Raw genomic sequence first — 14,228 nt, 5'->3', positions numbered from 1 at the left:
AGTTAAGGGCATCGTTCCCCACAAGGCTGTGTCAATTCAGATACAGCCAAAAGCTCTGAGTTTCATAAGCCACCTGCACTTCTAACCAACTGGCTACAAATTTGGGGATTCCAGTATCATTTCAGATTCAGTGATTTGCTAGAATGACTGACAGAACTCGAGCTCATCATGAGTCACGTCATTAGCATAAATTTAAGTGTGGCCCAGGGTTCCACAATGAATAGCAGAAGGTACTCTTGTCACTTGGAAATTCTAAGAGTTTAGAGGCTCTGTCCAGGACAGAAGAAAAATAGACTAATTCTTTATTATACAACAGTATTTAATGAATATTTGCAGACCATCAAATAAATGCCCAGTAGAAGTCAAAATGGTGGCAGGGCAGGTGCCTGACCACAGAGGCCTGTCGGTCTAAGCTGGGACAAGGATCAGTTGGCTAGGAGGGTAGACCCATCAAAAGCCCACAGAAGCTGAGTGAACTGAGCAAAAAATAAACTGTCATTTTAATAAGTATGTAGTATTTATGTATTCATAGTCAACTCTCAGGAAAACTTGAAAGAGAAATGACAGGTTACAAGCCTCTACCTATTTGAATCATAGATTTCTTGACACCTGCATTCCTGAAATTCCAAAGGTAATGTTGTTGATGGTTGTGGATGGCGAGAAAGGCATTTCACAGGCCCACGCACAGGAGACTGGTGTGGCAAGATTTATCCAGGTGGAGATAGAAGACTGCCTTTGGGTTCCCATTGTCCCTTTCCCGTCCCTTCTGCCATGGAAAAGTCCAGCTGTGTCTGTAGCAAGACCAAAACGAGGCCAATGTGCAAGAGTTTCTGTTTCAGGCGGCTGCCAAGCAGTCTCGGTCCCTGTGTGGGCAGCTGAGTGCTGTTCCCAGCTGCGCTGCTGCACCCGACTCTTACCCTGAGCCTGTGTTTACACAGCAGCTAGACCCACATGGTTACTATGGAGAATGTGCAAACAGAGCGAGTGTATGTTCCTGATGAGGGGGGCTTCCTGGTTAAGGTGGGTTATATTATCTCGGGATTGGGATGGACCAGGTGCTTTTTCAAAATAACCAATCAACTTATTTATCAAGCTTCTGTGGGCTTTTGATGGGTCTACCCCCCTAGCCAACTGATCCTTGTCCCAGCTTAGACCGACAGGCCTCTGTGGTCAGGCACCTGCCCTGGCACCATTTTGACTTCTACTGGGCATGTGCTGTGCATGTGCTTACCTTCACTTGCCCCCCCAACAAACTGGTACTGGAGTGGAGAAGGCCAGGGTGTCAGTCCTCAGTGGGGCAGTGCTGGGATCACCCAGAGTGTATGAAGCTGTAACTTCCTGGTGGAGCGCACAGGCTCATGCTCCCCAGCCCATTAGACTCAAGAATGTCTGATTCCCATTGCTGCCTTCCTTAGTAATAACTAGCTACTCATCTACACTAACAGTAATAGAGTTAAAACCATGTTGTTGATATGACGTGAATTTATAAATCATTTTGTTACGGCATATCATTGACTTTTAAAGTGGGCTGCTGTTTGAAATAAAGTGAGGTTTGGTATTGCACACACAAGATGAAGGAACATTGGAATAAAATCTGATTTATTTTGTGCCATATTTTAAAGCTTTGAATTCGAGGGGTTTGATTTGAATTGATTCATTAGAGTAAATAAGTGAGAGATACCACCAGCTACAAAATGCAGCTAGTTTATAGATGGTATCTGATCTATTTTGATAATAACTGGTTCTTAATAGTAGGTTGTTTGAAGGCAGTAGGTCCTGCTTGCTAGTTAACATAGTTTTTACTATGTCAGGTTTAAGAAGTGAGGCAAAAAACGATAAAAGAGGTATTAGCCTTGCTCCCTGTTTGGACCAGCGCACATGCAAGAATTTTCTTGACCAGGGAAGGAAAGCATTTATTTGACATGAGACAATTAATGAGAACTGGAGCGTCATTTCCCGCTCCGCCCCACCCCACCCCAGGCTTCTCTCATTCTGGTGATGTAGAAATGTTGCCTTAAATTTGGCCACAGCCAGAGAATAAAAATAAATTGTGGAATATCAGAAGTTCCTGGAGAGATGGATCCTTCATCCATTGTAATGAATTGATAGGTTGGGACCCTTTCTGAGAGGTAAAGGGACCAGTTGTGAGATCACCTACACCATTGGAGACTACAGAGTTTAGAAGGGCAGTTCTGTGAAGAAAATCAAGAATCAATAAAGAGTAGGTGTTTTTAAATTTTCCAAACATTCTGTGAATCTTTAAGATAGAATATTTCACTGCCCTAAAAATCCTCTGTGCCCTGCCTATTCATTCCTTTCCCTCCCGCCCCTTCTCCTCAATCTCTGGTCTCCACTAATTTTTTTCTGTCTCTATAGTTTTGCCTTTTCCAAAGTGTCATATATGTGAAATTATATAGTATGTAGTCTTTGAGGTTGGTTTATTTCACTTTGTAATGTTCATTTAAGCTTCTTCCGTGTCCTTTTGTGACTTGATAGCTCATCTCTTCTTAGCACAGTATAATTCCATTGTTTGGATGTGCCAGCACACTGGATTTTATAACTGATTTCGCCTGTGTCTTTCACTGTCACTGTCACCCTGAGTGATGTAGAATGTGGAACAGGCTCCTCTTTGATCAGTGTGAGACGGGCACAGGAGTGGGGATCGGGAGCCCTGGGTTTTGGGATGGGCTTTGCCTTTACACTTGGTCCCAGTTTTCTCATCTGTAAAGGAGGGGTGTTCAACTAGGTGTTTTATTATCCAGAGGTTCTGCTAACTTTTTGATTCTAAGGCGATCGTTTGGTTTTGTGTGGGTTTTGCTGTTATCTTGTTTGTAAAATTGTAACTACTAGCAACTACCTTATGTTTTGAAAATAAAGTTCTCCTAGAGAACTTTTGATGTAAGTACCTAGGTGGAGAAGATGAACAATTTTAAGGTTTTAGAAATGTTTCTGTATTTTTTTATGAATTTTAATTTCAGTATCTTTACTTGAACTCTTACTACGAGATTTTTAAAAATTAAAGTACTAGTTTCCAAAGAGATTAACAGATTTCGAGGAATAAGAATCACAATTTGTGCCCTGGCTGGTGTGGCTCAGTGGATTGAGTGCCAATCTGCAAACCAAAGGGTCGCTGGTTTGATTCCCAGTCAGGGGACATGCCTGGGTTGCAGGCCAGGTCTCCAGTGGCGGGGGGGCACATGAGAGGCAATCACACATTAATGTTTCTCTCCTACTCTTTCTCCCTTCTTTCCCCTCTCTCTAAAAATAAACAAAATTTTTAAAAATCACAGTTTGTTTCTGTTTGCTGAGGGACTGTAAACCTCAGGATGATTGGAGGGTAGCACAACTCTGCTCTATCAGTGTGGTTCAGTTTCACAGTGACCTACTGGAATGTAAAACAGGCTAAGCCTTGCAAGAAGCCATAGAATCCCTGACATTTTAGAGGTAACCCTAAAACTTCTGGTTTTATGGCTCTGCTCTGGGTGGTAGTACAGCCCAGGTAATACCATTTTGAGAAGGGCTGTCTTGTTGTGAAGCTGCAGAGTCTGACACTGGCAAGCCACCGAGCCCTAAATGTGGGTCTAGACTAAGACTGTGCCCCGACTAAATCCCCCCACTGCTCTTGAGATTGTCTGGACTACTTAGTGCCATTTATTCAGTCAGAATTAACCCACAACTAGCACTTGACTTATAACTACACTTGTATATTAATAAGGTTCTTTTAAAACTATTTTGCTGATTTTTTTAACCCATTATAATTAATGAAAAGTTAATATAGTTCTGTCACTCAGATGCTGTCTTTTCATACTGCTTGGCATTTATTCCACAGGAAACCATTTTTTCAGACATTCTTGAACACTGTTTATATGAGGTTGTCTAGTGATGGGAGACGTGTGCCTTTCTTTCCTGGTTGGTGAATGCTAACCTGATGGTCACATCAGTGATGAGTGGCTCCTGATTCCATTTACACTTGATTTTTTTCTGATATTGTGTAGGAATCTGTAGGACTAGGAATTGGGAGCCCTCTATCTGGGATAGTTTGAGGAGTGCTTTCCAAAGCGAAACTTTCAAGTGTACTTTTTGCCAAACACTAATGAGTCATAGCTAGAAAAGCATCCAAATTTTTTGGTTTCGATATTGGATATAAAATCTTAATTTCTAAGCTATGTAAAATTATAATGTAAGAAAATTAAACCTGCTTTTCTCATGAAAATTTAATAACTTAAAATCACCTTATCCAGATGTGTCCCCTCCAAGCAGAAGGAAAATTCAAGATATGAATTACTGATTTGGCACAGGGGTGAGGCTAGAGGGTATGGAATAATAAACACATTGGTATTAACTGAGTTTTTGCTATTTTCCTGCTCCATTTTATTAAGATACAATGTAGAAGGGAAGCTCTTTAGGAATAATTTCCTAGATACTTTTTAATGATTATCTGCAGGTTACTTAATATTGCCAAGTAAAAATAAGCTTCCCAAAGGACTTTTTTTTAAATGCATTCATACACTGTCCTCTTTTTCTTAGGCCTTTGAACTGGCCACAGGTGACTATCTGTTCGAACCTCATTCGGGAGAAGAGTACACTCGAGATGAAGGTGAGTCCCCTTAACCGGGGATGTTTGTGTGTGGTAGTTACACTTCCCGCATGTGGCTGGTAACATCAGTAGTTGGTACTGAAGGACCTAGTCCTTTTAGTGGGCTAAGTATATATAAATCCCAGAAAACATAGAAATATAAGATGTTTTATATTAGATATTAGGTATACTAGAGATTGTATAGTAGATATTAGAGTACCTTATAATAGGATAAGAGGAGGCCACAATTAGTTAAACTAAAATTCATATTCTTCTAAAACATCTAGTTATCAGTAGTGATTCACAATTTACTCTGTTTGAATCTACCTCTTTATCAACTTGTTGCTTAGTTATACCACTAACTTTATTTAGAAATCAATAATTTTAATATATAAACCTACTACTATTGAATGCAGGGACTATATCTTACTTTGTGTATATAAATTCTGCAACATTTAGCACTCTTTTGTCCCCTTTTTGAAAATACAAGCCATATATTTTTCTTTGTAAATGCTACTAACATTTAGAATTCCATTTTAAAACAAAATGTTATATCCCTGGCTGGTGTGGCTCAGTGGATTGAGTGCCAGATGGGTTGCAGGCCAGGTCCCTGATTTGGGGACATGTGAGAAGCAACCAACCGATCAATATTTCTCTCCCTTTCTCCCTATCTTCCCCTCTCTCTGAAATTAAATAAATAAATAAAGTCTTTTAAAGTGATCATTATTTCCATTTTGTGGTAGCCAGTGGGAAGAGCCGAAGCAGTCAGTTGCTTTGTCTGGGAGGCTGTGAAAGCCTACAGCTGAGTGTGTGGGTTTGTTTTTATTTTTTGTTTGTTTCTTTGTTTGTTTTTTCCTATCGTGGTGGCATCCCAGTAACTAGAAGAGATCATGTGAATGAAAAACTATTAAATATTTTATCTTTCATAGAATTTAGGCAGCTTTTGTTTTCAGGATTAATGGGATTACTTGAAGAGAGTAGTAGCAATGTACCCTCCCATTGTAGAAAATAAGTCCTTTGCTTTCTGTGCTTTCCTTGTTGCTTTGGGAAATCAGGTTTTATGCTCTGTAGGACAGGTGACAAACACAAGGCCCGTGGGCTGAACGGCCCTCCACTTTGTTTTATCTAGCCCAGCACCTTGTTTCTACCCGGTGGCAGCCAAGCTCTTGCTTAACTGTTAAGGAATAGTTACATTTATACAGTTGTAAAATTACACTCAGCCCTTTGAAGTCAATCATGAGGCTCATGTGGCCCCTGGTGAAAATGAGTTTGACACCCCTGCTCTGTAGGAACAAGAATGCTTTCTATTTCTCAGACTGGGTCCTCTGAGATAGTAATTGGCCGCATTGGTAGGGCCTACTGATATTCCCAGCAAGTACTCTTCAGAAAATGCTGCACTAATTCCCATAGCCAAATGCCTGTTACAGTGGATGGGGTTTGGACATGTTTTCTGTACATGAGCTCTGTGTAAGAAAATACTGTGATTATGGCCTCTGTATGCATTTTACTGTCCCTGTTCTCTGCTTGCTTTTTTCCTGGGTTGTAGGTTTAGGACTGTAGATTTATATTGTTTTAGAAATACCCTACTATACCTGTTTGGAAGGAAAATTAATTTTTTTTCTCTTTACTTCCCTAGACTGTAAATAGGGTGTGTGGTCCAGAAACACATATAGTGGCTAGAATTATATTGTGTTAGGACCTTGTGCTACCAAACCTGAAATTTGAAATCTGTAAGAAAAGTCTCAAGTAAGGTACAAGGGGGAACCCCATCTACCCTAGATATTTAGATCCTAATTTTTCCTTCCTATACCAGTCAATACTAAGTCTTTAGATGAAACCTCAAACTACTACAGTTTGGTCTGTAAGAGCAAAAACCAAAAGTGAACCCTTATTACTCCTGACTAGTATATGCGGTTTGTTGCAAATTGCAATATGACTGGGGCCTAAGTAACATGTGCTCTGTTATCAGTGATGTTTCACAGCCCTGGCTCTTCGAAGAATACTGGATAATCATTTTGCCTATAAAATATATCAATCCAGTGTTTAATTGATAAGCCAATTAATCCAGTAAGTAATTGACAGGTTGTTGGAATTAAGTGTAAATAACAATTTCAAGGGAAAAATAATTCCTTGGTATAGGGAAAATATTAAAAGAACAAAGTTTTCACTTGGAAGTTTACAGTAAGATAAACCATAGTCTCACAATGAATTTATACAAAGATGCTTACTTGTAAGTCCTGTCTAAAATTGGCAGAAATTTCTTGGTAGCCAAGTGCTTGTTTACCAAGCCATAAATTTAATTAAAACTGCCCAAAGGTTATAGGGAATTCATATAATAAAGCCCTTTTAAAAAGACACAAGTTATTTACATGAGAAACATGACCTGAAACCTTCACAAATTCCCAGCTGTGTAGCTGTCCAGCATATTATTCCCCTAGAAGATACATTGTTAGAACTTTGTAAGTGATTTATTTTTGACAGTGATGAATCTATAACTACAGGATTAAATTCATTTATAAAGCTCTTATGGCTAGGAGCCAGCACTTTTAAACCCTCTTCATATCCTTGTTTCTGTCACCTGCCTGTAAGCGTGGCTGCTGGCTGGTCGCAGGCTCTCTTCCCAATGCAGACTGCACGTGTCCCCATCGGTGTTCACAGCCCGCAGGTATGCTGTGACCGTTACCGGGCACTGCATGGCTTGGACATTTCAGTGGCCTACAAATAGTCAGGTGGCTGTGCTTTAAAATATTGGTGCTTGGCTTACTTAAAAAGCATGATTTATTTTTAAAAACACGCACACAACTCTGTGCTAGACTGAGATGTGGGTTTTTATTTGCATTTGAGCTCTCCTTAGCCCTGTAGCTTCAAGGAGGCCATTTATTCTCTGAAGTTCCATTTTCTCATCTTTAAAATGGTGTATAAATCTTTTGCCTGTTGTACAGGGTGATTGTGAAAATTCATATAATCGTATGTTAGTGCTTTAATCATCATGAACATTTTATAAATAATAGTTCTAGAATGTCTAAAAGCACATTGGTACATTTTTTACCTTTCCTAAAAATCCCACCTGAACTTAGGAATATAGACAAAATAGAAATAAAAGTGTAGATAAGCCTCTAAACTCCAGAAGGGACATGCCAGCAGCTGTCAGGTAATCGGCCACCTGAAATAATTCTTGGCCTTCCCAGTCTCCCCTTGAGCCACCTTAGTTTTATTTGTAGTTACTTTTAAACAGCTAGTCCTTGAAAAGCTATTCATAGAAAAACCTCTTTTGCAGCCTGTCCTTGATCCTGTTCTTCTTACCCTTCTATTTTAGACCACGTAGCGCACACTAGAGAGCTGATAGGCAGAATTCCAAGGTGCTTTGCCCTCAGTGTGAAATACTCACAGGACTCATACAGCTGCAGAGCCTCACACCAAAACTGTTTTCACTTACTGTTCAAATGCCACTGGAGTGGGCACCTGGTTTTTTTTACGGTTTTTGGGATTCTGTGTTAGATGGATAAAGTCGTCTTTGTCCCACTTAGGACAGAAAGCAAGCCTGAAATGCTTTACAAAGAGGTGTGAGTGCTGCACTTGCCGCCAGTGTCTAGAACTGTATTTGTTACTCCTCTTATGTATGTCTTTTTCCCCCCTCTTGAAATGTTTAAAACACAGATCACATTGCATTGATCATAGAACTTCTGGGGAAGGTGCCTCGCAAGCTCATTGTGGCAGGAAAATATTCCAAGGAGTTTTTCACCAAAAAAGGTAAAATAAATGTGTACGTGTGTTCCCAGACATTAAGGAGGCAAAAGTGTTTAAAATTCAGAGGTAAGTACAGCTGGGTACATGTTCCCGGGACCTACAGAAGGATGGTCTGTTCAGCAGAGAGATGAAGTAGTGTGTCCAAGAGCGGAAACTGGAGCCAGACCGTGTGGCTCAGCTCCCGGCTGCTCCAATGGTTAGGTGTGGCCATTGACACACCTCAGCTCTCTGATTTCTAAATGGGGACACTAGTAGGGTTTATGTCATATTAAATAAGTTATTCTGTGGATGGTACCTGCACAGAGTTGGTTGATGATGCCTACACAGCACTTCTGGAAATGGGCACATTTTCGCTAGCCTCTGGCCTAAGCACTGCCTCTGTCAAAGGGCAGGCAAGGGTTTTGGTTTAAGCTTAAGGGCAGGACTGCATCTCACTCACTTTGTAGCCCCTGACACCCCCACAGCCACTTAAGCGTCAGTTGTGTGAATTAATTTGGTGCCTTGTGGTTTCCTAAGTTTGTTATCGCTTAATTAGTGAAGGAAACAGATAAAACTCTCACTTCAGATTTTTTACTCGATAATATGTGTTGGCATATTTAAATACGTATTTCTTCTCCATTTCAAATAATAAGTTTAAAAGCTGAAATGTGGAAAACCTGACTTAGAAGGGACTAGAAAACTGGCCTTCTTTTTCTCTTTTTGCCGTGGTTCCCTTTTCCTCATAACTTGTGCAGTGTTGCTGAGAAAATTATTTTTCTCAACACTGACAACAGGCATACTCAGAAATATTTCTTAATGTTCCTCTTTTGGGAAGGAAGACAGTGAAGTGCTTCATAAGAGTTCCTGCTTGTGTGCAAAGTCAGAGTAATGCCGTGCCTGTCCCTGGTAGGGAATTAAATAGGCACGCACTGCCCACAGAAGAGGCTTGGGTAAGTGTTGTGTAAGATGAAATATTAAAGCAGCATTTACCTTAATAAGCCACTGATAATTGACTTAATTTTCTTAAAAAATTGTTAACATCAAAGACGTGAAAAATAATTGATGTTCTGGAATATTCACTTTAGTAAATACCTAGCTCCTGACAGCCCTACCCAATTTGACTGGGGCTAAGATCCTGGAATAGTGAAGTGAACAAATTTTCTTACATTTTTAGGCCATCGTGAAAAATGGAGGCACTTATGTCCAGGACATGCAGTAGGAGGAGAGGTGCTTTGTAAATGGAGGGTTAGATTCTGATGGCAAAATTTGGTTCTTTATAGAGTACCTGGATTTCCACAGTCTTGTCACTTATCAGTGTTGGTCAGTTTCTTTTGTGCTGTTTTTAACCATAGGTGACCTGAAACACATCACGAAGCTGAAACCCTGGGGCCTTTTTGAGGTTCTAGTGGAGAAGTATGAGTGGTCTCAGGAAGAGGCAGCTGGCTTCACGGATTTCTTACTGCCCATGTTGGAGCTGATCCCCGAGAAGAGAGCCACTGCCGCTGACTGTCTCCGCCACCCTTGGCTCAGCTCCTAAGCCCCAGCCCAGCACTGCAGCAGAGATCACAGGCTGACCCTCAGGCCCACCGCCCCACCCCTCTGAGCATTTCCCCCTTCCCTGTTCAGGGTGAAGCTCTTCCTTCAAGGGTTTCTAGGGGGTTTTTTGTTTCTGTTTTTTAATCTGACATGTTCATTTGGGTTTGCTTCCTTGACCCTGTGGAGATTCCCCCACGGCCATTGGGCATCCTAGATGAATTTGGCCTTGATTGGGCTTTGCCAAAGACTAATGGACTAAAATACGGAACAGCCTCTCGCCCTGTACCCTTGTCTTTCCATTAGGACATCCTTTAAATTATAAGCAGCCTTTTTAAAAAGAGCTATGAAGATGTATGAGCTCATCCTTTTATTCACTGACTCTAAGAGTCTAATTTTCTAGTGCATATCCTGCTGCCAGCATAAGGATGAGAAGGGGGAAGGGGATATACCTCTCTGTTCATCAGAGACATTAAACGCGCTGTGTCTGGGCTGCATCATCTTCCTGGATTGTTTCTGTTCTCTATGTTCACGTTTTTTCCTGCGACTTTTAAGCTACTGTCTTTTTTAAATGAGCTGTCTAAACACCAAATTTGGGTACCATTTTGTCACTGTTTGAAACACTTGTCATGTTCTTTTCACTCTTTAATAACTCCAAGAGCCTTGAAACTTTGTCTGCTTTTCGATGGAAACCAAAACAGAACCATTGACTAGTAATTTCTTCAGAACCTCAGATGTTCTGCAAACAGTCCTTTCCTATGTGTCTCCTATTACCCTAACAGAGTTATTTTGTTGGGCTGTTTGGGTGTTTTTGTTTTTGTTTTAATCCCTGGCTGGCACTTGACTCAGTTCACTTGTGTTTCTCGCCCCATAACAGAGGAGTGCAGGCTGACTCCAGAAAGGAGATCGGGACCTCAGAGATTTCCCATCTGAGAAGAAAACGTCTAGAGTTCATTTTTTTTTTTCCAAGCAATCCCAGACTTTTATTTACAGCTTTCACTTTGTCTTGTCTAAACTTTAGCTTTGAAGCAGTCTCCCTCTGTGGCTTCGCCATTTTGGTTTTCTCAGAGGCCTCAGGTCCTAAGTAAAATCCCAGGATAAAAGAACTGAGGGGAGGGGTGGGATGGCACTTCCTATTTTTCATTATTTTGGGCGGGGGGGGGGGGTCTGTTTTTAGGTTTTTGTTGATTGGTTTAACATTAGCCATTCTCTGCTGCTATTTCCTTATATAATGTAAGTTTTTAACTGCAATTTTGAAATGATTGAGATGTACTTGAGGCTTTTTCTTCTTTTTTTTTTCTAATGAGAAAAGGCTTTATGAATCTTAGGATGAGTCTCTCTCAGGCTTGCCCTAGACTACATATTCCTTGGGTCATATTGAAAATCAAAAGGGGCATGACAGAGGTCACAGCCACCTGTTCAGCTCGGACCACGTGGGCCTTGGGGGTACAGTGTTCCCCAGAAGTGGCCACAGGACTCTGATTCACAGAAGGCCAAGGAGGTGCACCTTGAAGCTCTACTAGCAAAGCTACCAATGAGACTTTTGTGTAGCCAACTTTCCATACAAGAATTAGAATGTAGATTCTGTCAGTCATCCACCAACGGTGGCAAAGGAAAAAGTACAATTATGCAATCCATTTAACTCAAACACGTTACCCTGAGTGACTGGCCAGCCATTCATCGGATCCTTGATTGGGTAGTCCCGAAATCAGACATGTTCCTATAGAAAGAATTTTAAGTGAGGCTGTCTATGCACCTATCAAGAATAAAGAGAAAAAAAGATTGCATCAAACAACGGCAGGGAAAATCCTTCAGCAATTCTAATCCACTTAGGGTTTTCAGTGATATATATATCTGAATATATATATATATATTCCGTACACACACACACACACACCCACCCAAAGCAATAGCAGACCAGAACTGAATTCTACGCCATAAAATCACAATTGTGGAATTACAGGAATTATGGGGATGATATTAAGGTGAAATAACCAAAACACAAATAGAAGGCCCCATTTTAACAATTGACATGAAGAGAACTTTTAGAAGGAGAAACAATAACTTCATTTTGGAACCATTTCTCATGAAATAAGGGCTTTCCCCATCATTTAAAGAGCCAGATGAATTAGAAGGCGTAGAAAGAGGCAGCTGTAGAATTTGATCTTCCAAGCACCCCATGTACCTTTATTGAATTTAATCATAATACTGTCAAATTGCCATGATCTCACTAAAGGGTTTCTATTTGCTGTCAGTTAAAAATAAAATCCTGAATACATTTTTATTCTTTCTACTGGATGCATTGTCTGTTTTCTTTGTAAATGCAATACAATAAACGATTTAATAACCTACATGTTATCAGAAGCTTTGTGTTCACTTATTGCCCAGTTTGGTCTGGCCCAGGTTTCAGAGTAGAAGGCATTGGTTCAGTGTGCTTTTTGGTCTTAAATATGCAATGAAACTATACAACCTGAACACATGCTATCTTGTGGGGTTTGTAGTGTCTCTTGTCTTTTAAGTTGAGGTTGGGTGGACTAACAGTACATTTTGGGAAATTCTGAGAGAATTGTTATTCCCTACATCTGGCAGCATTTGTCCCAGAATATTTTTGGTATTTTTCCCCCCTCAGGTTACAATCACTGTATGTACAAAATGGCCAAAATGTGTGAACTCTGACTAAGTCACTGGCATGGTGATCACGTGTACACAGGTTTCATACATTCGTCTGATTCAGTCCTTGAGGTAAATCCTTAGAGATGCAATGGCTGGGCCAGGGGAGTAAGCACAGTGTAAGGCTTTTAATAAATGTTGCCTAACTTATGTGGAGGAGAGTTGGACTACCTTGCCATGACCAAGGGTGTTTGAAAGGGCCTGTTGTGACCTTGCTCATTTTGTTCCTGATAGCAAATTTGCCCAAAAGGACTGTGTGTGTCTTGCAGCAATTTTCATGTTGGGTCACTAGTAAAGTCAGAAACTTTTTTTGTGGGTTTTATTGCCCATTTGCGGGGTAGTGGGGGGGGGTTGTTTGTTTTATTCTGGGTTTTTTTGGTGATTTACCCAGGTTACCCGGCTTTCTTTTGGTGTGCTTCCCTATTTGGTGACTTGGCAATGCATTTTTGTCTTTCTCCATCATATTCTCTAGTCTTTGCTTTTCATTTGTATTTGTGACTTTTTTAGTGTTACTCACAAAAAAGTCCTTCCCCATCCCTGAACTACATAAACTGTTCTAGTTCATTTGTTTTCATTATGCCATACTTAACACATAGTGTATTCATATTACAGTGTTGACCATAATGGAACCTGTTTTAAAAACAACCTAAAACTACTAAATCAGGATTTATTAAACCAGTATATTCACCACACTGACAATCTAGCTTTGTGGTAAATATATGGGCACAGAATTCAGAGGGTTTTGGGAAACTTAAGTGCTGTCCTGGGAGACTTACCGCTATCCCTAAAGAACCAGCAACCTGGGCTGGAGTGACAGACCCTTTTGCCTTTTCATCTGCCCTGCGTGTCCATGCAGAAACCATTTAGTCACCCCGGAAATGGCCGGGTAACAAAGATTTCATTACTGCCCATTCCTTTTTTCTTTTTTAATCCTCACTCAAGGACATTATTTCATTACTCTCACAGAGAGAGGGAAACAATGATAGGCTGCCTTCTCTGATGCTCCTTTACCTACCAGGGATTGAACCCGCAACCTTTCAGTCGAGAACGATGTTCCAGCCAACTGGGCCGTACCAGCCAGGGCCATTCTTTTATTTTTGAAGCCTGTCAAGTTCCATTTTGACCTTACAAGGCAAATGATTCGCTCTTAGACTACTGTAGCGCAGAAAATTGGTGATTTGTTGATAACTTGTATTTGCTCCCAAAATCGGGTCTTTTTAACATCGAAGAAGCTTTGTATTTTGCCCACCAATTTGGTGCCTTCGGAGTTATCAAGGCGTTGGTAACAGCTCTTCAGTTTTCAAAACTGTATGAAGATAACATACGAACCTTTGGCCCTACTGCGGAGGGATGTTTGTCACTGCTGGTATCTTGTTTTTAAGAGTTGTAATTTAAAAATGTATGTGATTAAAACTAAATGTACAATAGGCAGTTTCTTAGTCTTTACACAAATATTAATCCACACCCACTCATGAAATCAGAAATATCCCAGTGTAAAAGCCAGAAAACTTGAGATGTTAAGTGTTTTAAAAGTTTTAATTAAGCAGGTTTACATCAGTACCTAGTTCTGTTACCCACTGCAGCATTCCTTATAAAGGGAGGTGATCAACTTGAGTTTATACCCTCCCAAGTTCACTTTTATCACAATCTTCTCTCATCCATAATTCGGATCTAACTTTCGCCCATTTTAACACAGTAACAAGTTTTGTCCTCCAATTGGCAG

General features: G+C 40.5%; 1 protein-coding gene across 1 annotated transcript in view; it reads left to right on the top strand.

Moving 5' to 3' along the window:
* SRPK1 (SRSF protein kinase 1) overlaps positions 1–12,186 on the top strand; it is a 79,381-nt gene extending 67,195 nt beyond the window's left edge. The window contains 3 exon segments of the mRNA XM_045842745.1: positions 4,528–4,597; positions 8,234–8,326; positions 9,655–12,186. Of these exon segments, the coding sequence (XP_045698701.1) occupies positions 4,528–4,597; positions 8,234–8,326; positions 9,655–9,839 (348 nt within the window). The 3' untranslated portion in view covers positions 9,840–12,186.
* Positions 12,187–14,228: the final 2,042 nt, after the last annotated feature.

Source organism: Phyllostomus hastatus, unplaced genomic scaffold (genome assembly GCF_019186645.2).
Source record: "Phyllostomus hastatus isolate PE091 unplaced genomic scaffold, TTU_PhHast_1.1 phas_contig_40, whole genome shotgun sequence".
NCBI classification, from domain to species: domain Eukaryota; kingdom Metazoa; phylum Chordata; class Mammalia; order Chiroptera; family Phyllostomidae; genus Phyllostomus; species Phyllostomus hastatus.
Note: the sequence above shows the minus strand (reverse complement) of the source record. Positions and strands in the feature narration are given on the sequence as shown.